Raw genomic sequence first — 25096 nt, 5'->3', positions numbered from 1 at the left:
TACGGATCAGGCGCTTTAGTTTTATCAATGAAAGGCTAAAAATAGCTCTGTTCACCGTCTGTTCACGCCAGAAGTCAGAAAAGATGTAAAACTTGGGTTTAATACCCGATTAGATAAATGGGCGGAGAGAAGGCGGTTGCGTGTGGCGGTTCGAACACATTCAACCACATGTGCGTTCCGCAACTCCAAAGCGATCCGATCGAAAGTGGTTTCGACTACCTCTGGATGTGGTTGAAAGTGGTCGAAAGTGGACGAGCTCAAAACGTTTTGAACACCGTTTACACCTGGCATTAACATCGTCCACTTGTGATCCGATCGACGAAAACGCATGTTAATGCCAAGTGTAAACAGCTTCTTAGATCCACTGCGGATGTCAATTTGTGCCTTAGCAGGCAGCCTTGTCTCGCATGAAGTTATTAATTATTAAATCGATCCTCTGAGTTACGGATCGATCTTTAGAAATTAACATGAAAATCGATTCAGAATAATTTTTATATTTCAAAATATGTGTGGTACATTTAAAAAAGAAACTAGTGTGATATGTTTGAATGCGTGTGGCTGCCACAACTAGAAAAACTTTCCATAGAGGACTGCTTACATCTGTGAGAGTGCTGTTGCAGTTTCAGCACAAAAGTTATTACTGTACTGTATATGTGCGCCCACGAAACTTGTGTTTATGTTTGTGTCTTGTTTGACTGATAGCGTGCCTGTAGGTGTTTGTGGATTCTCCGAGGGCAGTAGCTGGCCTGAAGTACCCAATTGATGTAGTAAAGTGACTGTGCCAAGTCTGTCTGCGGTTGTGGTGAGGATTAGTGAAACAGTTGGTCGTCTGTGGGATTGTGTATCTGTCACAGTCTTGTTTTATTCTCTGCATCCTGGAAGTGCGCTTATGTACTGTTGTTCTTTATTAGCAAGTCTTCGCATTTTCGAACAGGTATTTGAGTGTTCATGTCATGCGCTTGTGTGCATCTCTCCTGTATGTGTGTGTGTTGTTTGAGGCAAGGTTAGTCAGCCTTCAGGAATGCTTCGTCTGCCCAGGGGAGGGCGTGGGCCGCTTCTGGGTTTGTGGTTCCTGCCGGGGTTGAAGGTTTAGAAAAGCTCAGAGCCGCCTCCATATCTGCTGGAATAATAGATAGTCTGTACGGCAGACAACAAGTGTGCTTTGTGCTACTCTGTCATCACTAACACTACCGCTGACCCTCAGACTGCTTCTGACCACCGTGAGAAAATAGCCCTTCTTCAGTCGTGAGCTCTGTGTGTTTTTTTAGGAGAGCGCTAGTGTAGACTTTGTGCAGGATGTTTTGAAGTTTGTCTGAGAGTTTCAGAGACCAACTTTAATGTCTGCCACATATGTACGTTAACACTGATCCACGGTAATCACAGTAGTCTTTAATTTTGAAACGGGGGTTTTAGGAGCTGTGTTTTTCTCACTGTGTTTTTCAACTCGATGGGCTTAGATCACACTAGAATGAAAATGCACACCTTTGATGTGATTGTGATCATTTATGAAATGTGCTGTTTCTATGACCTAATTGGGCAGAAATTTTGGATTTGGTATTGATTTAACATGCATCTCTATTTTATATTGTGCCCAACTTGTATGTTTTGGATGTTAGGATATCTGTAAACTATGGTGCTTCAAAACATTTCCAAAAGTAGCATTTTAAAGATCTGAGTATTTAAAACAAACACTTTCACCAATACAGATATGTGACCTTTCTGACATCATTCTTTTAACACACACAATACATCGTTGCATGATGCCATAACTTAATACATTTGCACACTAATTGCATACGAAACATAGACATTTGATACAGTTTTACTTACAGCCTGCGGTGCCGACTCATGATCTTTTATCATTGGGACCGATTCATCTTTCGGTTTTAAACTGGAAATCCAGTTTAAAATCCACTGGGTTTTTTTGAGAAGCTGAACAAAGTTATAATTCCCTTACAACCAAAACACACTTCTTTGGTGAGATTGTTGATTTTGTGTTATCAAAAAACAAAACAACTTATATGTCAAATGACTTAAACAGGGCCAGAGTCGAAAAACAATTCCAAAATTTAAATGAACCCTGACAGAGTGTGTTCGGCACAATAATACTCATACGCCCAACAAGTTATTTGAAACTTTGCCATGTTTAACATGAGAATCCAACTTTTTAACAGTATTAATAAGTCAGAATGCATGAAATGGTATTAGACAACTCCTTAAAAGGGGTCAAAAATTAAAACTCTGTCATCATCATTTACATCATTTGTTTATCAAAACAAAGACATTTATACAGGTTTGTAACAATCTGAGAGTGAGTAAATGATGACAGAATTTTCATTTTTGTGTGAACTATCCATTTAAGGACTGACGTAAAAAAATCCCTGGCTTCCAATCAAAACATCTCAAGTTGCTAACAAGAGTAGACTAATGTTTTTATATTGCAGTTGAAACCATGCATTATTTTGCAGTTCCTAATAAAATCACTTTAACTGCCAAGCCCAGGTTTTAGTCACATTTGGCATTCCGCTCGTGTTAATTTTGGACCGGTTGTAGTGTTTCTGCTATAGTATTGTACTCCTCTGCTTCCCTGCAGTGAACGGGCCCCTGTAACCACATCCAACCACCTGTACATGAGACCCCCGTAGGGCTCTGTTTACTTAAGCAATGCCTTAATGACTTTACCAGAAAGAGGAAAACCAAAGACTTTCAAGGAGGTATACAGTTTAAGGCGTCCTCACATTTGGCACGTTTGCCTTGAACCGTGCACGAGTGCAGTTGTCCTCCTTCCTCACTTCCCCACAAGCTTGCACTCACACTGTATTTAGTTTGTTTCAAACCTTTGTGAGTAATTTGGTAATGATTAGAAAGAATCTAGTCATTTAAAGAGCACCAATGGTCCGATTCACGTTTTTACATTTCTATTGGTGTGTAAGTGTGTATTAGTACATGTTAACGATATGCAAAAGGTACAAACCCCAAAGTAAGTTATCGTCTCCATCATAAATCTCTTTTCTTGGACTACAACAAACACACAAATTGTAGGCAACAGTTTACTTCCTGGGATTGGTGATGTAGACAAGATCGACATTATCATAATTCCTCCCGCTTCGGACTCGCAGCCTGTAAGTTAACTCCTGTTAGCAACCGAATCTTTCAAACATGATAAGGAGCGTCACGTTTCCGGCTGACGTCAGAGATATTCAGGTCAATCACAAGGTACAGATTAGCTGGCCAATCAGGGCCACAGATAGGGCTGTCGCGGTAACCGCATTACCGCGCTACTGACAAGCCCAACTGCATGGAAAAAAAGCAACCGCAACAACCATGCCTTTCACGTTAAATTCATGAAACTATATGCCGCCTTGTTTTTCACGTCATACAGTACATGTATACCGTAAAACTTCAAATAATAGCCCGGGCTTTTATTTTCCCAAACCTATCATCACACCAGGCGTCTAAAAGAGACAGGCGTCTATAAGAGACAGGCTTTTAATTTAATTGTTCCAGCATGACAGCAGGAGGTTACCACATATTACGTTTTATTTTTAATTTGAATGTGTTTAACAAATTCGTTTGTGTAATAACAACAGTCTTAAATTATTGGCAGTATAAATAAAGCAAACAATGATATGTTTTTTATTGGTTGTTGCGTGAAATCTTACCCAGATACAACAGTGCTATTTTCTGATTGGCTATTGTGTAGCCTCTTTCTTTTTTTGTATTGGCTCGCTCGACTAGAACTCTAGGGAAGACGGGCTTGATAGAGAGAGAGAGCAGTGCGGCCAGATACATTTTAGGCGCTGCAGCATATTAAATATGATAAATAGTGTTTCCGCATGAGAAATACAATGTGTGGCGGGAGTGCATGCATGACAAAAGACTGAAAGCCCGTCTATTATCAGCGGCCCCAAAACACTACCGGCCCACCAGGAAAAGTCCTGACTCTCCCGATTGCCACTTCGCTACTGTCATCATCACCTCAATCCTGGCGACGAAGCTTGTTGTGTTGTCATAGTGATGAGTAAAGGAACGACTGCGTCTGTCACGTGACATCTACCGGTAAGCAAAAAAAACTTTAGCGTGTTCAATCTGCACCATAGAACTGTCTTAAACAGACTATCTGACGGGTTTTATAAGATTAAATACAACCCGAAACTAAAAAACAGACCAGGCCATTATTTGAGACAGGCGTTTATTTACCCAAACCTGTCGTCACACCAGGCGTCTAAAAGAGACAGGCGTCTATTTGGGACTCGGCTATTATTTGAAGTTTTACGGTAATAAGGGCCAAATAGATTGTCAAGAGTTAAGAGAGTAGGCCAATTTGTTTTTCGTAAATTTCAATTAAAAATGTAATGCTTCATATTTCGTTAAATCATACAGTGAATGTGTGAAAAAGTAAAACTGAGATGACAGAATAACTTTGGCGTTGTCTGCCTCTAGATGCAGTTTTAAAGATTAAAATTACTTTAATATAACTGATCAACACAAATAGCGGCAAAATATAACTGATTGCTTACCGGCATTAAAACCTCATAAAAAAGACCTTTTATAGGTTTTTTCTTTGTGCATCTGCAGCGCCGCGGTTGCTTTTGTGAACTGACTGCACACTTGACTTTCACCTAGACATTTAGATATGCAAGTTTTTCGTCAACAGTATCTGCGTGAAACATTTTGTAGGATTGTGGCCAAAACTGGTACTGCAATCACAAAACTTGTGGCTAAAACTGGTACTGCAATCACACAACTGGTGGCCAATACACAAAATGACAACATAAACATCATTTGAGGGCTGCAACTCCACTTTTTAAATGACAATATCCTGGCCGGACCATTGTTGTCAGTGATATAAGTATTTGAAATGAAAATGATTTCTTAATGTTTAGTGACATATCAGGGCCATTTTATGATTCATTGATATACATTTCTTACATACTGTTCCTTTAAACATTGATGATCATCTGCCGACTCGACTGTTTCATCAAATTCTCTATACACGGAGAGTCTGCTTTATTAACAGCTTTTCCTTCGCTCCGCATGAGCTAAACGTTTCCGCTTTTTACTTTTTTACTCGCATATATTTCTACATATTTTCGACAAAGGAAGACACAGGATATAATGTAAGTTATTATAGATAGCATTTAAGCTTGTTCTGAAATGATGACAAATCTGTGTGTCTAAAAATGACCTCTGCAGCTTAATTTAGCCAAAATAATGATACATTTGTTTTCATTTTATATACACGTTAATTAATCTACTAATATATTATTAAAAATGCCCTAAATTATTATGCATTGCCTTCTGTATTGCATTCGTTTTGTACATTTACAGGTGCACAAATACTGGCTAATTTTAATTTCTTTAAGACACTGCTGTGTTCTGGATTGACCGATGCTCTGTTAATTTGCGCTTAACAAGCTTAAATGATGTTCTTCAATTTATTTTTGTTTTCTCAAAATTATATTTAGCTGTAGTATAGCTTGTGTTAATTTTTTTACATAAGGGGAAATACATGTAGCCTACCCTTCTTCTACATTAGTTGACCTCATTGTTCTGGATTTAAATTTAAATGGATATAATTTTATTTTAGTAAATGAAGGCGGTAAACCGTATACCGCGCTGGTGAGCCACACAAAATCACCGCAAGGGAAATTCCTTCACCTCGACAGCCCTAGACACAGACACAAAAAAACTGGGGTTTTTTTAGCAATGAAATAGATGCACTTTACGTTTGTGGCTTTTTATTTAGAGTCGTTTGTGACGTGGTGATACACAGCCTTTTTACAGGCCTAAAACAGTGATTAGTCTATCTTCATTTAGCGTAACTGTGCTGCACATATCAGAAGGTTTTCATAGTCGGATGATATTGAATGACTGTCACCTTGCTCAGGCGGTGTTTGGTTTGGATAGTGTGACTTTGCCCTTCTTAATGGATTTTTTTGCTCACACTCGTATTATGACAGAATAAGTGTACATGTACATAGTTGAATTAGAAATCAGGACAAATATATAAGAGTTTCCTGATGATTTGGATTTTCTGTAGTGGACATTATATGTAATGTTTTTTTCAATAAGATTTTATGCTTTTAACGTTTTTGTGCTATAAATATTATGACCAGTCAGGCCACTGTTGGACATAAAAAGTTACAAAAATCTTTTATCTTTAGTAGTAGTAGTAACCGTGATGATAAGATGCATTTCATTTCATATGCATTACTTTTATTCATTTAGCGGAGATTTATCCAAAGCGAGTTTTATATCATTACTGCACGGCACAATCTCGTATCACATTAAGTCTGTTGTGCTGCTGTGTGCCGTCTGGGTTTAGGCTGGGGGAAGGGGGATTGCCGTGGTCTTAAAGTGATTTTAAAGGGGGGGCTGTGGGGGCTGGGTTGGCGTATGTTCGACTGGGTGCACAGTGGTCCCACAGACGATCTAGGCTGACGTCAAAGTTGCTTTTGTCCTCTACTCTCACTCTGAATCAAATTTGCATGCAACATTGAGTGCAGTTTTTGTTAAACTCGCCCAAAAAGTTTGAACTTGCAGATTCACACCGGTTCAGCAGGTTTGAAAAAAGTTTTCTTTGCATTGACGTTTGCCTTGTCCGCTAAACACATACATCATTTTGAGTATAGCACTGTCAAATTTAAAATATGCAGAAAAGCTGTAGTTTAGCTTTGTCATGTGCAAGCAAAACTTTGTAAAATCAATGTGGAGTTGTGTGTAATGATCCTAACAATAAACCTGATGCTGGATTGTTGTTTATTAGCAGGAAGTTGAGTATGATTATGCTCTTGGAAGGGTGTGTGAGTGTTATGGTCAAGTCAAGAATGCCTGAACTGATTCACAAGCGTCTGTGTTGTTGTTCACCCTCCAGATTAATTCAGTCCAGCATGGCTCAGTCTGTGTCAGACCCCTCCATTGGTCTATTTCACCCCCTCTGCTCTCTTTCTGTTCCTAACCCCCTGCCAGTCCCTGCTCACCCCTCTCTCTACTCAAGTGACAGCCGGCATGTGGATTGGGGGAGAGCTGGCTAGTCCAGACTGGGTGTGTGATATGCACATTTCTGTTAGTTCTGTCTGTCTGTCTGTCTGACCTAATTTGCCCTCTCCAGCTCAATCAATACTTATTCATTACTTCCTTTTCACATAATTTTGCCCGTGTGGCAGCAAACACTTTCCATTGAGCAGTGGAATGTAATAGATAACTGAAGAGCTGACAGTGAATACAATACTTTTAGACTAATGCATTTAACGAAGGCCAGACCCCAAGGACTGATCTCTTTACAGACTTTGTCATTTCTCACTGATCTTAATTAATTGAAGTTTCCTGTCATTTATTTCATTTCAGTTTAGAATGAGTGTGAATAAGGCAAATGATGTGTGTCTAGTCAGTGGTTACCTGTTTTTTCAGAGAGGTTTAAACTTTTGGCAATTTTTTATATCATATGTAGCAAAACTTCTCGCGTCTGGTCGGAACTTTTCTTCTGTTTCTATTGGTTTAATGGCAGGGCTCCAGACTGCCACCAAAATTTGAGAGTGTGCCACTGAATTTTACATCCATTTGCACATGTGCGACCAGTAAATGTGACCTTTTTTTGTGATGTGACACTAAATTTGAAAACAGCACATTGTACTTTCTGCATTTATCATTAAAGTATTTATTAGTAATACAGTGGAAATTAGTAGAAATGTGAATATTTGGTCAACATGTTGATTTACGGTGTGTGCCCCTAAATTTTCTGGTTGCGCCCCTAAAATTTTCACTTGGGGGCCACTTTGCTCCTAGTGAAAAAAGTTAGTCTGGAGCCCTGAATGGTCTGACTAGTGGCTAACATGAACTTTGCAACCAATACCTCGTCAAAAATAACAAATGTTTTGGTTTCCTAAAGACAGGGGGAGATTTTAAACGGCAACAATAGCTCAGTATCGTTTTTTCATATACTTAAATAAATGCATAATCTACTTGTTTATTTGGCTTGATATTAGGGATGCACCAATCCACATTTTTTCACTTCCGATCCGATTCTGATACCTGAATTAGGATATCGTCCGATACCGATACTATTCCGATATCAGCGCTGTATTTGCTGCATTTAATATTATCATTATTGTTGATTTTATATGATACTGAAATAAACTCCTCTCAACAGGCAAGTATGATATGTATGTGTATGTATGCATGCATGTATGTCCCAAAAGGCAACTTGAGGTAAATTTAAGGTCAGAAAAGGAAGTCAGAAAAACAGGGAATCCTGTTAACAGGAAAAATCCCATTCTGAAAACAAATATGCAACTGTAAGGGTTTCAAATTGATTGTCAATATTTATTACATTTCATAAATTACAAATACTTTCGTCTTGAACATTTAGGATTGAAAAGTGCAAGTGTAAACATCTTACACTATTAATAAAACGATGTGCATCTGAACAGTAAAAATCAAGTACACACATCAACAAATTTGATGTCAAAATATCTGAAGTAAAGCTCAGGGCTGGAACTCCTTTTAACTTCTCAGCTAACTTGGTTGACACTCGGCTGTATAGTTCAGGTAGCGCAGTGTCTGATAAATATCTCCTGGATGGTAGATTATACCGTGGCTGCAAGTGTTCTATCAGGCTACGGAATCCAGCGTTTTCCACCACTGATAATGGCTGGTCATCGAGTACGATGAATTTGAGCAACTTCTCGGTAATCCCTTTAGCCTTTACACTGTCTGCCGGGAGTTTACCTTGCTTCTGAAATGACTCCAGAAGTGATTCTTGACGGTTCCCGTTGTCTTTCTGCCCACTGGCTAAAAAAAAATCCTCGTGCTCTTTAACATGGTGTTTTTTTAAATGTTTGATTGCGTTTGTTGTGTTGTACGACGCGAGGGAGTTTCCGCCTCTCTGAATAACGGCTTTGCCGTCTTGCTTTGCGGTGTTTCCAAGGTAAAGAATTTCCACACAGCGGACATGTTGTCTAGCCTCAGTCAGCGCTATCCAGCTGGCTGCAAACTGCGGAATGGATTTCCTGCGTGGGGGCGTGTCTCATAACTGTGTCTCGTTGAGCCGCGCCTCCGTTCAGGAAATCCATTCCACAGTTTGCAGCCTGCCGGCGGGAATCACTTTCGGAGTCATTTCAGCAGACAACGTTAAAGCGCAGACAGCTCGGATATCGGATATCTAAGCATGTTGGATCGGAAAATCCGATACGTGAATTACGCAGGTATTGGTCCCGATACTGGATCGGATCGGCCCCATCCCTAATTGATATAGGGGTGTAAATCAGACAGTTCATTATGATTCATTACAAAATCGATTTTCTTCACCAGCGATGCGATTTTTGCCGATACATAAAATGCTTCTTTGATGGGATTACGATTCAATTAATTTATCCATGTTTTTGTATTATGTGCCTAGTTAATAGATACTAGTGATGCAACAATACACTTAGTTCACGGTTCAATACAATTTTCGGTTCTTGTCCACGGTTTTCGGTTCGGTTTCAGTTCTGATGCCCTTGCCTATTAAAGATACAGTTTGTATTATTTTCGCCAATGGATGGCGCCCGAGCCAAACAACAACAATGATGTTGTTTACTGACGCTCTGAAGCAGCGTGTAATTATGGGATTTGTAGTCTTTAACTCAACCGCTGATGGCCATCAATCAGACGAGAACGAGAAATCACGTTGATGGATAAGGTAATCAAGTCTTATAAATGTTGCGTTTGATGACATCGTTTATTTCATTATGTAAGTTTATATGTGATGTTCAAAACGAAATTTTCAGTCATAGATATTACAGTATTAGTCCAAATTCGATGGTTAACACAGCACAGAATTAAGTTTTCAACTTACAATCTACAATGATTTTTCACATAATGTATTGAGAGTACAAATCCTATTGTGAAGTGTCTTAAAATGACCATTTATAATACCTTTGATGTGCATATCGTCCACGGGAAGACGCGCTGATTACAATCTACACACTAATGTTGTGATCAATATAATAGCATACGTTTTTTGAAGGGTTACGAATCAAAACAACTCACCCATCGCGTAAAACACAAGCAGGATCAGAATCTCACAATACCTTTGATGTGCATATCGTCCGCGGGAAGACGCGCTGATTACAGTAATGTTGTGATCAATATAATAGCATACGTTTTTTGAAATGTTACGAATCAAAACAACTCGCCCATCGCGTAAAACACAAGCAGGATCAGATTCTCGGTCTAGTTAAATGTTGTCGTGAAGCTCTCTCCATCCAAATAATGCAACAACAAATCGATCCTCTCTCGTTTTGTTCCAAACTCTTCCTGGGTCATTTGGTTGGCCCGTACGCTAACAGGAGCTGACACAACCAGCGGCAGACGGTAAAGAGTTATCCATAAGTACATAAGCAAGCGCATAGTTCCGCATTGTCCACGACACTGGCTGCGTCCGAAAACTCAAGGCAGTGAGGACTGTGAGGACTTGTTGCCTCGCTGCCTCCTGAGGAAATGACTTCGGCCTCGGAGGCCTGAAGGCCGCTCAGAGAAAGGCTTTCCGATGCACTTCAAAGGCAGCGTGTTTGAAATATAAACAGAGATCGCCTTTGTGATAACTAATCACATATTTGAAAACTACAATACTAATTTCTCGCTAGAAATGCAATTAAAATGTGTAAAATGTGAAAATATACGTTTATTTACACTAAATTTGTGCTCCAGTCGCTTCCTTGGCCGCCATTTTATTTTTTCGAGCTCGACCAGTGTTGTCATGTGGGTTACGTCAGTAAAGGCGGTGACAAAGGGTCACATGGATATTAACGTCATTGACAGGAGACTGCACTGCCCCGTGTCAATGTTTTGAATGGAAATTTTCTCACGATTTACAAGTAGTTGAAAACATTACAGATATTGATAGTAATCAGCTGGACAAAATATATAACACTGGCCTAGTGGTTTTTGGAGATTTTACTGCAAATATCTTACAAATTGCACCTTTAAAGTGTTTTTTAATTATTCTATGCTTGGGTAACAGGAACAGTGAGATGTTAAGAAGCAAAAATACTGGTTTTAATTGCAGTTCTCTTTATTTTATGTAAATGCAAAATCATCTTACACATTTCTAATGTAGTGATACAATAATATAAGATATAATTAATTAAAGACATATAAAAATGATATCCTATGCAAACTGGGGAACATGTGAATTCATTACATTACATAAATTGGCCATTTGATATACCTGTACTTAGTAAATTAAACTTTACATTGTAAATGAAGGCTATACCTTACTGCACTACTGTTAAATCCAACATCATGCTGTCTGTGTAGAAACCAAAAATTTATTTCTCAATCAAGATAACTGGTGGGATTTATTTTAGCATCAGGCGCACTCTTCTTGAGTTGATTGCACCATGGGGGTCGAACCGAACTGATATGCAAGCTCTTTGATGACTGTAACTGTTAACATTTTTTCTAGATAAAGTAATACCACAGTTGTTGCCTTTGTTATATTACTTGCAGTAATTAGGTATATTATTGTTTTAATAGAGAATCAAATAAATTCGCACAACAAATATTTCTTCTTCAAAGAAAAATTTAATATACATTTAAAAAGGCTTATGTCTGTTAAAAGTATTGAAAATGAAACACTTCACAGTCTTTACTGTATGAAAAAAATATACACGCATTCTAGCATTCACACATTCATGCATTCAAAGCCGTTTGTGTTGCTGCTGAAACCGTATATATTTATAGAAGAAAATTTTCCTGGAAGGCATATCGTGAAACTTGTTGCTGGCGGGCAACTTTAATAAAAGATGGCTGGGAATGAGTTAAAGCAAGTGGCTGATGTTTTTTTTTTTACAAGGACCCTGATATTTCCAGTCTGAGCTTCACAGTTTATGCGTCACATTTCAACAGGGATTGTTTTGTGAACCTGTCACAATGTAATGCAGGCTGTGAAAAGAGGCTGTTGTTGACTGATCGCTCAACGCAAACTACTGTATACTGAACCTGACGGAGACCTACAGCAAACGTCTGTTACTCATTTCATGTGTGAAGAGGTCATTTGCAGATTATTATTACAGACAGAGCTACAATAAAACAGCCAGGGTCAGTGGAAATTTTTCATAAAAGGCATTTTGACACCTCACATTATTAGTAGACCGCAGGCAACAAAAAGAGTCATAACAATTTAAAATGTAAAAAGTTGTAAACTAATATGTCTAATCTATAGTTAATGTGATGAACTTTAACTGTTTGTTATACTGCCAGGACACCTCAATAAGCTTAAAGAGGAGATCTTCATTGGTGGCTGTTCACATTTCGGTACTAAAACCGCTGCTTTCCTTCTTTCTAAAACACTCGGGCGCTTGCGCTCATGCTGTTGCTAAGAAACCATGAGCTACACTCTCCAAAGATGTAGTAATGCGTCTCTATGCATGTTTTTTTTCTATTTGTGTCAAAATAATAGCCGCTTGGCAGATCATACAGTACAGCTCTGTGTATTCTCATACAGCTAATTTCAGCTTCCTCCATCTTGAGTTGATAAGCAGTGATACAATGTTTACATGATACAGTGTTGATGAAGGGTGATGCTGAATGGTTGGTTCTTGTCAAATGACCTACAATGCAGATGCAGCATTTTGAAAAGTTGAAAAACTTTCAACTCGCTGCAGCGCAGATGCAGCAAGAAAAAGAAGAGCTTGTCGCACCACTTGCGCTACCTATTTATATTAATATTAATATAATATTAAGTAATATTATCATTTGAATTTTCTAAATATGCCACTGGCTTTGATAGTGTGATATCTAATATGCATTGAAATTCATACATCTTTATGTGTGGCCAGATGTTTTGTAAGTCTGAAAAAATAGATCTCACCTCTTTCTGTAATTTCATATCTCTGCTTTTTGTGTAATGGCTGTTGTGGATGAAAAGGAGAGTGCAATGAATGCTATCTGTAGCCTGGATTCTTCAAAAGACTGGAGGGCTTTGCTGACCTGGTGTCCACCTTCCCACTCCCATCAGCCTTGGGATTGCTATTGCATATTTCAAAACTCACAGTGTACCAGTTATGTATAATGGAGGTCTGTAAAATGCTGTGATCTTACTGTACAGCCATGTTTTAGCGCGTCTGTGTATTCAAATCTACGAGGTTCTGATCTTGACCATATAGGAATCCACTACACTGATAGTCATCATGAAAATGTTTTAGTCGCTCAAATGCCTGTGAATGTAAACGGTGTAGGTGTACCATATGGGGTTAGCGTGAATATGTGTTTTGATATGATTGTGATCTCGATTGTGTCTGCAGACTTGAACAGTCATCTTTGTGTGAGTGGGTAAATAACACGCCTCATGAGAAGTTCACCGCGTGGTTGTTCTTTGTGCCGTTGCCCGCATTATTCGAACACATGATTGTTTTTTTCACTTTTCCACATGGGACCATCCAAAGGAAAGTCTGACGGAAAATTTCCCGCAGTAGACACGCACAAAAAATTATGTGAAGCGGGTAAACAAACAATGCCCATTGGAATGCTTTTTTTTTTATTTGTGCAGTTGTTTATTTTATTCATAGTTTGTGTCTTTTAAAATATAGCCTAGTTCAGTGGTTCTCAAACTGGTGTCCGGGGCCCCCAGGGGGGCCACGATATGGTGCCAGGGGGGCCCCAGTTTTATGTTATTTTTATAAAATACATTAATTTATCATGAATTCTGTGAAATTAAACCTAAAAAAAAATAAGGCAGCACTACTTTGTATAATTTTATGTTTTGTTTAATTAAAATGTGAAGTTTTAGAACTGTTTTTGTCATAAATTTTCTTTGGGGGGGCCGCGAAGGAATGCACCATACACAAAGGGGGCCACACGCTGAAAAAGTTTGAGAACCACTGGCCTAGTTAATGTTGACATATATTTATTTTTAATAACATATATTTAAATTCATTAACTTCAGCAAGTTTTCAAGTAAAAAAAAAGTGTTATACTGTAACAGACCAAACTGATATATTTAGCTTCAAGAAAAAGCTTCCCTTGAGAAAACCTAAAATAACAGTAATAACTTTGGTGACAATTTTAAAGTAATTGTGTTGTTAATTCATAATTGTAATGAGTATGGTGACAGTAATTGTGTTGTAAATTTGTAATGCTTTAAAGACTGTTAGTAATGTTTTGTGTTTTAGGCTGTTTAGGATACTGCATTACAAGTAGTGTTACTATTACGGTTACCAAAAAAGTGTATTGACACCACAAGTTGCACATTCTGACTAGCCCATAACTTAGTTTAGATTCACCTATGCGAGTATGCGTTCACTTGACTGTGCAAGTTTAAGCTGTGATATTTCATTTGCTATCGAAAACATTTGAGTAAGGATTTAGTCATTTCTCTCAGTTCATCTCCTTTCTTTTTCTCTGAACAGGCGTGTAAAGTAAGTGTGAACTAAAGGAAGTGAATGTGTTCATAGCTCATCTCTGCTCATTCAGTGTGACCTCACATTACTAACATATCTCATGTGCCTATATACACTTAAATATAAACTTTTATTCTTTCTCTTTCCGTGACTTTATTTGCTACAGCACACACAGAAACACGCTGTCTCCACGGGGCGTCTGCATTTTACATGATGTTTTTCCTCTCAAATCAGCCTGTGAAGCAAAAGCTCTGCTATGAAATATTAAAAGCATGTTTAGCTTCAGGGTGAGCTGCAGAGGCCTCGGGCAGATCAACCTGACCTGTGCCGCTTTCTGGGCTGGGCTCTGTGCATGAAATAGGGGAGGATGGGATGAAGGTGTTCTTGCTTTACACTCGATAGGCTTTTGCCATTTACACGGCCTGCACACATTAACTATACAGTTTTGTTAGGATTCTCCTGTTGCTTTCCTATAGATTTATGAGATGGAGTTAGTACAACTGTTGATCAATGTTAAACTAGAGCACTGACCTCACACACACACACACACAAACACGCACACACACAGACACACACATGCACACACACACCACAATGTTTTGAAACTTCTTTTTTGGAACTTCCTCTTTCTTGTCTTCATTCAGATCACGTGTGGTGTGTAACCGAAAGCACCACATTAACAGGAAATTGAGCCACTTTTCCTTCATTTGTGGTATCGCATCATTTCTTATCACTTTTCCTCTGAGCCTTGAGTGTTTGTATTGCAGCCACTTTCGCAATGTTTCTTACTGTAATTCATTATAATATTTCAGCAGTATGATGAAAGTGACCATGCCTACATTTGATGTATAATGTGCGTTTTTTCTTCTTCTTCAAGGTCACTGGATGGTCGGTTGCAGGTATCACATAGGAAGGGACTTCCTCATGTGATCTATTGTCGTCTATGGCGCTGGCCTGATCTACAATCTCACCATGAGCTCCGAGCCATTGAACTCTGTGAATTTGCCTTCCACATGAAAAAGGACGAGGTGTGCGTCAATCCCTACCACTACCAGCGTGTCGAGACGCCAGGTAACGCACACTGCTAAAATGTTAACATTAGGCATTCAGAAAAATATGAAACGCAATTGCATTAACAACAACATAGCCCATATACAGTACTGTGCAAAAGTCTTAGACCACCACCACCAGACTTGTTTTAGAAGTTTTAAGGTCCATCCATATTCATTTTTCAATCTATTTTATTAAGATACAAACAGAAAATACATGAAATATGTACACAAAAATAAAAAAATAAATTTTCAAGACTAAGGGCCCTATTTTAACGATTTGAAACGCAAGTGCGAAGCGCAAAGCGCAAGTGACTTTGTGGGCGGATCTTGGGCGCTGTTGCTATTTTCCCGGCGGGAGAAATAACTCTTGTGCCAGGCGCAAATCAATAAGGGGTTGGTCTGAAGTAGGTTCATTATTCATAAGTGTGGTTTGGGCGTAACGTCAAATAAACCAATCAGAACGTCATCCAACATTCACTTTAAACGCAAGTGCGCAAGTTCCATGGCGGGTTTCTATTATTATGACGGATTTACCAGGCGCACGCCAGAAGCGGTTAACAGCCAAGGAGACCGACGTTCTTCAAAGAGCAGTCAAAGACTCAAAGAGAAGTTGTTTTGTATGCTGATGGGAAAAACCCGCCCAAATCACCCTCACCACTGAAAGCAGAGAAACGCAACGTCCAACCCCAAAGTACAAATCAAGTTCACATACATTAAGGTTTCTTATGAAAACATTTAAATTATTATTTACATAAAATAAACTAGGGATGCACCGATAGGATTATTTTGGGCCGATGCCGATACCGATTTAAACAGACAACTTCTGGACGATACTAGGGCCCTATAAAATCCGTTTTATTTTTTCCCAAATTCCGTTTTATTTTTTCCCAAATTCCGTTTTCTCCGTTTTAATTTTTGCAAATTCCGTTTTATCCGTTTTAATTTTTGGCAATTATATTTTTTACCCTTTACTTTTATTTTAGTCATAAAAAGAGTGTGCCTTTAATGTTAATGATTAAAATGTAAATGATTTGGGGAAAAACTGGATAACAGGATTACTTAATGACTATAAAAGATGCATTTACACATGCACATACACACAACTCAATTCAATGCATTGTTTAGTGTTGTTGCAGGAGGCTACAACAAGGTGTCAAAGCAGTAGTGCCTTCAGAAGTGCCTTAAACACATCAATCCAGCGGAACGCGATCCATATTTTATACACGATCGCTTGAAATGCATATAACTTTACAAACATACACAGGATTACTGATATGACTTAGGACAGCATGAGCGCGCAGCTCTTTGCACGTGCAAGCGAAAGAGAGACAGAGAGCGGCGCCATGATGCAGATGATTATATTTTAATGCGAGGGATAGTTTGCCTCAGCTCGCTTGAAATGCATAAAACTGAAGAAATACATGAGGATTTGTGTTCGCACTTCGGACAGATGCGTGAGCGCGTTCACGTGAGAGAGGTACAGTGAGACAGACGTGGATGAGAGAGTGCATGTATCTTTGCGCTCACCGTGAACAGAGTGTTGACAAAACTTCCAAAATAACAGTTCTCCGGTCACATAAAAGTCATGTGAGACCTGCTCGGAACTAAGTGCTTAGCGTCGAATTTCTTAATTTTTTCGTTGACGAGAGCAGAGTCGTGGAGAGCCGCTTCGCCATGGTTTCAGTGTTTTGGAGGGTGTCTAAAACGACGGGAGGGGGCGGGTCGCCAAGATTTACTTCCCCCGGTCTGCATTTCCCCCAGACATAGGTTCGTCTCCCACACAAAAACATAATTTTATTCAAAATATGTAAAATTCCGCAAAATTCCGCGTTAATACTAGATTCCGTGTTAATTAGCCAATTCCGAGATTCCGTCCGCGATTCCGTGATCGCGGAAATTATAGGGCCCTACGATACCGATACCGATATTAAAGGGATAGTTCGGCCAAAAACGATATTAAACCCATGATTTACTCACCCCCAAGCTGTCCGAGTTGCATATGTCCATCGTTTTTCAGACAAACACATTTTCGGATATTTTAGAAAATATTTTAGATATTTCTGTTCATTAAATGTAATGTTGCGGGGTCCAGGAATAGTCCACGACCTTCAAGTCCAAAAAAGTACGTCCATCCTTCACAAATTAAATCCAAACGGCTCCAGGATGATAAACAAAGGTCTTCTGTGGGTAATCCGTGTGGTGTTGTTGTAGAAATATCCATATTTAAAATGTTATTAACTTTATAAACTAGCTTCCGGTAGCGCCGCCATCTTAGACTCAGGAGAGAGGATTAGCGTAGTGTACGCACTTTTCTTAGTGACGTATGACAAATTCGGAGGGCGGGGGCACCGAGCAGCAGCAGAGAAACTCTGTACGCTGCGTAAGCTCTCATCCTGAATGCGCATCACTCCAAAATGGCGGCGCTACCGGAAGCTAGTTTATAAAGTTAATAACATTTTAAATATGGATATTTCTACAACAACACCTCACGGATTACCCACAGAAGACCTTTGTTTATCATCCTGGAGCCGTTTGGATTTAATTTGTGAAGGATGGACGCACTTTTTTGGACTTGAAGGTCGTGGACTATTCCTGGACCCCGCAACATTACATTTAATGAACAGAAATATCTAAAATATTTTCTAAAATATCCGAAAATGTGTTTGTCTGAAAAACGATGGACATATGTAACTCGGACAGCTTGGGGGTGAGTAAATCATGGGTTTAATATCGTTTTTGGCCGAACTATCCCTTTAAACACTTGTATACAATATAGGGCTGGGTAAAAATATCGATTCATCAATGCATTGCAATTATTTGTCTCTCAATTCAATATCGATTCATCAAATCCTATGAATTGATTCAGCCCCCCGGCCAGTGGCGGCGCTGTGGGCAACACTCTAGTGAGAGCGTTCAGCGTTGTACAAGACGCGCTATATCAAAACAGAAAGATCAAAAGCCGTTTCTCAATACTAAGTACGCCAAACTCGGACTTGTATCCTTCGTAGTTCGAACTTGCAAGTTCAGACTCGGAAGAACGAACTCCTGACGCGAAATGCATTCTGGGAAACTTCGCCCTCATAAGTCCACACAAGTCTCCTCTGATGCATCCTCGATAAAATGGGCGGATCAAGAACACATCCGGGGATTTTATGTGAACTTGGGCTTGATGCGAACTTTGAATTGGAACAGTACTTGGGCCGCGACTGATGACGTTTCACAAGTCCACAAGAACGCAAGTACAGACAAGAACGCATATTGAGAAACGGCTAAAGATGGCAAACAGCAGCACTTCTTTCAAGCCTGTACAATCAACGTGATCAAACATTAGCAGAGGTGAAAAGTAACGAATTACATTTACTCACGTTACTGTAAATGAGTAGTTTTTTGTGTACTTTTACTTTTTTTGAATAGTTTTTAAAAATCTGTACTTTTACTTAAGTATGTTTTGTTTGAAGTATTGTACTTCGCTACATTTTAAATCATATCCGTTACTGAGTAAATAAAAAAAAGCAACGTGATAAAGACACGCAACGGATGATTGATGGGCAGGAGAACGCGCACAAAGAACCATGGAGACGGACGAGACAGGCGCGCGCTAATGACCCGCCTCAGTTCAAATCTTATGAAAGAAACCCCCCATATATAAGCGACCACTTTCTCCACTGACGCGAAGCGAGTGTTTCATTCCTATGAAAGGTAGGATTCATGCTCTTGAGTACAAAATTGCAGACCGGGTTTTACCGCTCATTTGCACGACGCGTTTTTAATACAATGCGCATTATCCTCCGCAGTCTAGCAGCTTCGCGTCCTCGTGAATGCACAGGTCATTAGACATGAGAGAGAGAGAGAGAGAGAGAGAGAGAGAGAGAGAGAGAGAGAGAATAAAGGTCTGACATCAGGTACCCAGGTCAGGGAAGCTAGAAGCTTATAAACGTGTCAAAAGTATGACATGGCACTCATCTCATTAAATGCTCATTTAAACTAGATATATAGTTTAATAAAATAATGTATGTTACCAGCAATACATCAATTACAACCTTACTATAGTGATTGTATTTTCAAGTTGCTGACCACCTTCAAAAGTGCATAAATCACATGTAAAAATCATTAAATAATTCCATAAATGTTTCTTAGTTTAAAAAAGCTTTTTATTTTATTAACTTTTTGTTATTGCACTTTAATTGTAAAGATGTTCCTACAATTAAAAATAACTAGTTTGAGATTTTAATTCTCTTGTCGTTTTTGAACTATACTAAAATCCTCCACCTCTTCCCGCTGTAAAAAAAAGTAACTTTTACTCTGAGTAAAGTTAAAATGTTTTACTTTTACTTGAGTAAATTTTTAGACCAGTAACTTTACTTTTACTTAAGTAAAATATTATTAAAGTAACTTTACTTTTACTTGAGAACAATATTTTAGTACTTTTTCCACCTCTGAACATTAGTAATACTACATACATTATTTAAAAATATACTCAAGTACTTAATTGCTTGTGTATTTACGTATTATTGAATCGATATCGAAGGAAGTAAATCAATATTGAATTGAATCGAATTGAATCAAAGCCTCAAGAATCGAAATCGTATCGAAGTGTGAAATTCCTAACAATACCCAGCCCTAATACAATACTATACAGTTGGTCTATTAGCTAGTTTATTTCTGCATCAAATTATTTTTACTGAACATGGATTGGATCTAATTAACATTCAACTGACCAACATAATAAGAGAGGCACAAATTAAGCTAAAACAAATATAAGACGACAACATGACAACCTTTAAAGGTGGTTTCTTTTATTAACAACATTAACTCATTTTTTACATATAATGGATTTCTTTAATAAACATAAATAATGCCGGTGCTATTGCAACTTCAAAAAAAGTTGGACTTCTTTTCCCCCACTAAAGTGCAGTCTGTTTCTTTTATTGTCCAAGACATTTGAGCCAGCTCAACAAAGGTTTTCTGTCGGTGCTAAAGTATAGTGCACACCAGAACATTAAATCATTTTAATTGAACAACATGCAACTGATTGGCTTTATGTGGTTAATTAAAAAACAATCGGTATCGGCCTTTCTCGTGCTATTACTGATATGCCGATGGTTTCAAATTCATCAAATATCGGCGGCCGATACATCGGTGCATCACTAAAATAAACGTAATACAGCCACACAACAAACTTATGAAAATATTTTAATCGTTATTTGCATGATCATTTTTTATCGCAGCCACACAATAAATAAAAACTATCACCTCAATGCTCACCACAATGATTTCCCTTATCTCATGTGTTAATATTTTTTATTGTAACAATTTATGATTTGCAAAAATAACTGTTCCATCTGTGTAGATTAGATAAGCAAAGTGTGTGCGCGTTGTGCACGCTATACATTATGGTCAAGCATGGCCCTTAAAATAGCATAATGAACAACGCGCAACGCGCCACTGACTTTTTTCTGGTCAGTGGCGCAGTTGTTTTTTGAAACTGCAAAATAGCATCAGGGATGGTTTGTGCCGGAACACGCCTCCTTTTTTGCACTGAACCGCCCAGGGAGCAAGTTCATTCTCTAGTTTGCCGCTGTGCATCTGTGGAGGGAAAAACCCGCTGTGCGCCAGTGCAAAATACGAATGATACATGCGTCACTGACAAAGTCAATTGCGCTGGGTGCAAGATAGGGCCCAATATGTCTTTAGGCATCGTTGGTGTTTAGTGTGACCTCACTTGGGACTAAACACATCTTGAGCGTTTTTGAGCAGAATAAAGTAAAAAAAATAGGATTTAATTTTATTTAGGTTTAAGAGATCCTGCAGTTTGACACTTGACATTTGTATACAGTTTTTAATACTATATACACATTTCCTCTATTTTCTGGATGTATTCTATTAAAGAGACTGAGAAACAATTCTATATGATCACTATAACATTGCACAAATCTAATTGTGACATGGTGGCCTAAGACTTTTGCACAGTACTGTATGTTGAATTTGATGCTAATTTTATTTACCATATTTAGCATATATGTTAATGGAACAGCACAGCGCATTTAGTTAATGTCTTAAATATGAGTCTGGTCGCTTAAGTATATATTTCTTTATCTTCTGTCTTTATGTTTCTCTCTCTGTATAGTTCTTCCTCCAGTTCTGGTCCCAAGACACACTGAAATCCCAGCTGAGTTTCCTCCACTGGATGACTACAGTCACTCCATCCCAGAAAACACCATCTTCCCTGCTGGCATTGAGCCCCAGAGCAACTACATACCAGGTAGAAGACAAACATTGAATACAGTGATTTTTAATACAAATAAATCAGCAAATCATTCAGTGTCGGTGTGAATGCTACTTTAGACACTTTGACTTTAAGTTGTTAGGGTTAAAAATGCAAAGCGACATCAGATCCCCCTGTGAAAAGGGAGAAATGGAAGCTAAATAACGTCAAGAGGCTTTTGAACACAAACCTAATGTCGTCATTAGTTGCCACAAAGTGGCAAGAACACAGGTGTAAGGTTTTTGTGAATGTTTTCCAAGCCTAATAGAACAAGTTTAGTCTGTAGCTGCAGTTGCCGTGGTCTAGTGGGCAGTGGGAGGATTTCTCAGCTGGCAGGATATGGGTGGAGCTGAGTAAACCATAAACATACACATTGAGTACTGTCCAGTTCACTGGCCTCCAAAAGCGCAGTGAAGATACAGCTCGACATGATCTTCATTTGAAAGACTCCTCCAAAAGTCTTACAATTCATTCAAAATATATATGGATCAATGACAAAACAAGCTCTTAAAAATTATTTTTAAAGAAATGGATGTAATGCTTGAACAACATTTCAGTACATTTTAATGATTTTTATTCACAATATTTTTGATATCCCCATTCAAAAAATGTCAGGTGATACAACCAGTCATTAGCTGCGTTTCCATTATTTTAATTCGATTTTAATCCGCAATGTCAATTTGCGCAATTTAAAGGATAATGGAAACACCCCTCCTGTCTTTTTGCCAGAAAAGTTTGCGCTCCATATGTCATGCTGATTGTTTGTTTATTTGATAGTGACATTTCAAATTATAATCCTGAAAATAGTTTGTTATTTCTTAGGGGCATTCATAGCAGTTGCACCTTTTGATTTTCTGGTTGCACCTCCGGACCTTAGCATCGTGTTTACATTTAGCAGACTTCATACTAATTGGCGATATCACTCTGTCTCCTCTCCACTAATAAGCTGGTGTGTGGTGGGCATTCTGGCGCAATATGGCTGCCGTCGCATGATCCAGGTGGATGCTGCACATTGGTGGTGGTTGAGGAGATTCCCCCATTCATTTGTAAAGCGTTTGAGTGCTGCAGAAAAGCACTATATAAATGTAACAAATTATTATTATAATTATTATTATTATATTACTTGGATGCTGGTCTATGCTTTTGTCTGTTATATCAAATTCATAAAAATACTTTTAAATACAATGTTTGATAAAATAGCATTTTTTCTAGTTTTACATTGGTTGTACCAACCGACATAGAAAGTGTACCAGACCATCAATTAATATTAAAATAGCTATTTTTTAAGTATTTTTAAGCAGTCCACGAACTTTTCATTCATCTATAAAGACCACCTGGGGTTTACAGGATGATGTGAAATCATGTTTACTGTTTATACTAGGGATGTCCCGATCAAGTTTGTTTGCCCTCGAGTCCGAGTCATTTGATTTTGAGTGCCTGCCAATACCGGGTCCCGATCCGATACTTCTATAATACATAAAAAAAGAATAAAGAAGAGCGAAAAAACTGATTCAGGATGTTCCTTATGTCATGCCGAACGCGTTGCTGTTTCTGTGTGGAGTCAAAAGGGTCTAACTCTATGCCAGCGCATAACTATAGATGTGTTAAAAAATAATGAAAATATATATAGTATATAGACCATTTCAAAAGATGTAAGCAACACTGGTCCAGAAGCACTTCCTGTTTCCGTTTTTTTAACACTTGATAAACATTGGGATAAAATAAACCAACAGAACATATAAACCTGAATTAACTGAAGTTAAACAAACATTTTAAAGATAATAATACATGTGAAATAAAAAATAACTGTCACAAACTGTAACAGGAAGTGTTTCTGGACCAGTGTTGTTTACATCATTTGAACTGGTCTGTATGTACAGGGGTTAAATTGGGATTTGTTTTGTGGGGAGGCTCTGTTGGGAGGGAGGGTTCGAGGGGTAACATGTTTATTCCTGATGACAGCAAAGCCACTGGTGTGTTTCAATGACATTTTGGACCTCTGATAGGATTTTATAAGTTTCAGTTTTAAAGCTGTGCCACAGGTTGACCCAAACTTTAAAACCTAAACTTTAAATTATGCACATCTATGAGTCTGACACCCTACATGCATTTGTTGCACATGTCATTATGCACAATTGATCAAACTTTGAAGGAAGTTATAAGAATCAACCTCCTTGACTAATTCTAGGCATAAGAGGCTACCCAGACTCAATTAACAAGAAAAACAACATACTGATTCAGCAATATGTCTTATAAATTAGCCATAGAGATTCCCTAAGCTGGTCAGCAGTTACACAATCACTATAGTTAGGTCGTAATTGATTTGTATAATCAAAATACATTATTTTATTAAACTATACAATAAGTTGTATCCAGTTATCTAGTTAGCATATTGTAAGGAGATGAGTGACATGGCTATACATATTTTAATACTTTGTTTCTAGACTTCTATTAAGTTTGTTCCATGTGGGCACCATTCTTAAGGGGGTCGCACACTGGCTGCTCAGCGTCATGACGCGTCGAATCACGTCTAGGACAACCCGGTGGTATCGGAAACCGGAAGTGCGCATTAAATAGTGCGAGCTTCGTCAGATAGTGTCTACCTCAAAATGCAAAATATACGTTAGCAGCCAATGTTAATCGTTAATGATTTGGAACAAATATGATGTTATTTAATGTTAAACTATGTGAGTGGTGCTGTGTGGCGCATCCAGAATTTATGCAACATCCTGAGTCAAAGCTGGGCGGCGCGGACAGGCGGCGCCAGTGTACTTATACAAATGAAAAACAATGTGTTAGATTTTTTTTTAGAATGGCATGGCCGGTGTGCGATCCCCTTTAAGCCTTGTTTATGGTTGCGCTTTGGTCCGCAACGCAAGCCTCCGCGGATCGCGCGTGCGTCTCACCAAACGGACGAGGCGTTTATAGTTGACGCGCTCGCTGTTGCACTATTTTTTGAACCACCGGGGGGCGACGCGAGCAATAAAGTCAAAAACAAACACAAAGAAGAGGATAGAAGAAGTCGTCCGCTGGAACAACCCTGGTGCTTTTAACATTAGAGTTTGATATATATAAATATGAGAACATGAATAAAACAACAATCTTTTATATATGTCTTATTAAACATTATCATTTCATTAACGTTTTTACTAAACAAACAGTACAGACATCTTAAGGTTTGTATTTTATTCCTCATCCAATGGTTCATTCAATACAAATGTAAGCCAAACATTCTGAATCATGTAAATGAATTACTGTTTTAAACTGCAAAGTTTCCATACTTTACTTCCAGAGTGTCAGATAAATATATACATTGTTTTGCTTGGATTGATCAAAGAGATACGTCACAGGCTTGCCTGCTCGGACAGAATCGCCTCGAGTTCGGTCATTTTCGG

General features: G+C 38.5%; 1 protein-coding gene across 1 annotated transcript in view; it reads left to right on the top strand.

Moving 5' to 3' along the window:
* smad3a (SMAD family member 3a) overlaps nucleotides 1-25096 on the top strand; it is a 44895-nt gene that overhangs the window by 6879 nt on the left and 12920 nt on the right. Inside the window, exons 2-3 of the mRNA XM_055204416.2 lie at nucleotides 15262-15455; nucleotides 21564-21698. Of these exons, the coding sequence (XP_055060391.1) occupies nucleotides 15262-15455; nucleotides 21564-21698 (329 nt within the window). The remainder of the gene's footprint in view (nucleotides 1-15261; nucleotides 15456-21563; nucleotides 21699-25096) is intronic.

This window comes from Misgurnus anguillicaudatus, chromosome 21 (assembly GCF_027580225.2).
Source record: "Misgurnus anguillicaudatus chromosome 21, ASM2758022v2, whole genome shotgun sequence".
Taxonomy (NCBI): Eukaryota; Metazoa; Chordata; class Actinopteri; order Cypriniformes; family Cobitidae; genus Misgurnus; species Misgurnus anguillicaudatus.
This window is presented reverse-complemented; position numbering and strand designations above follow the sequence as displayed.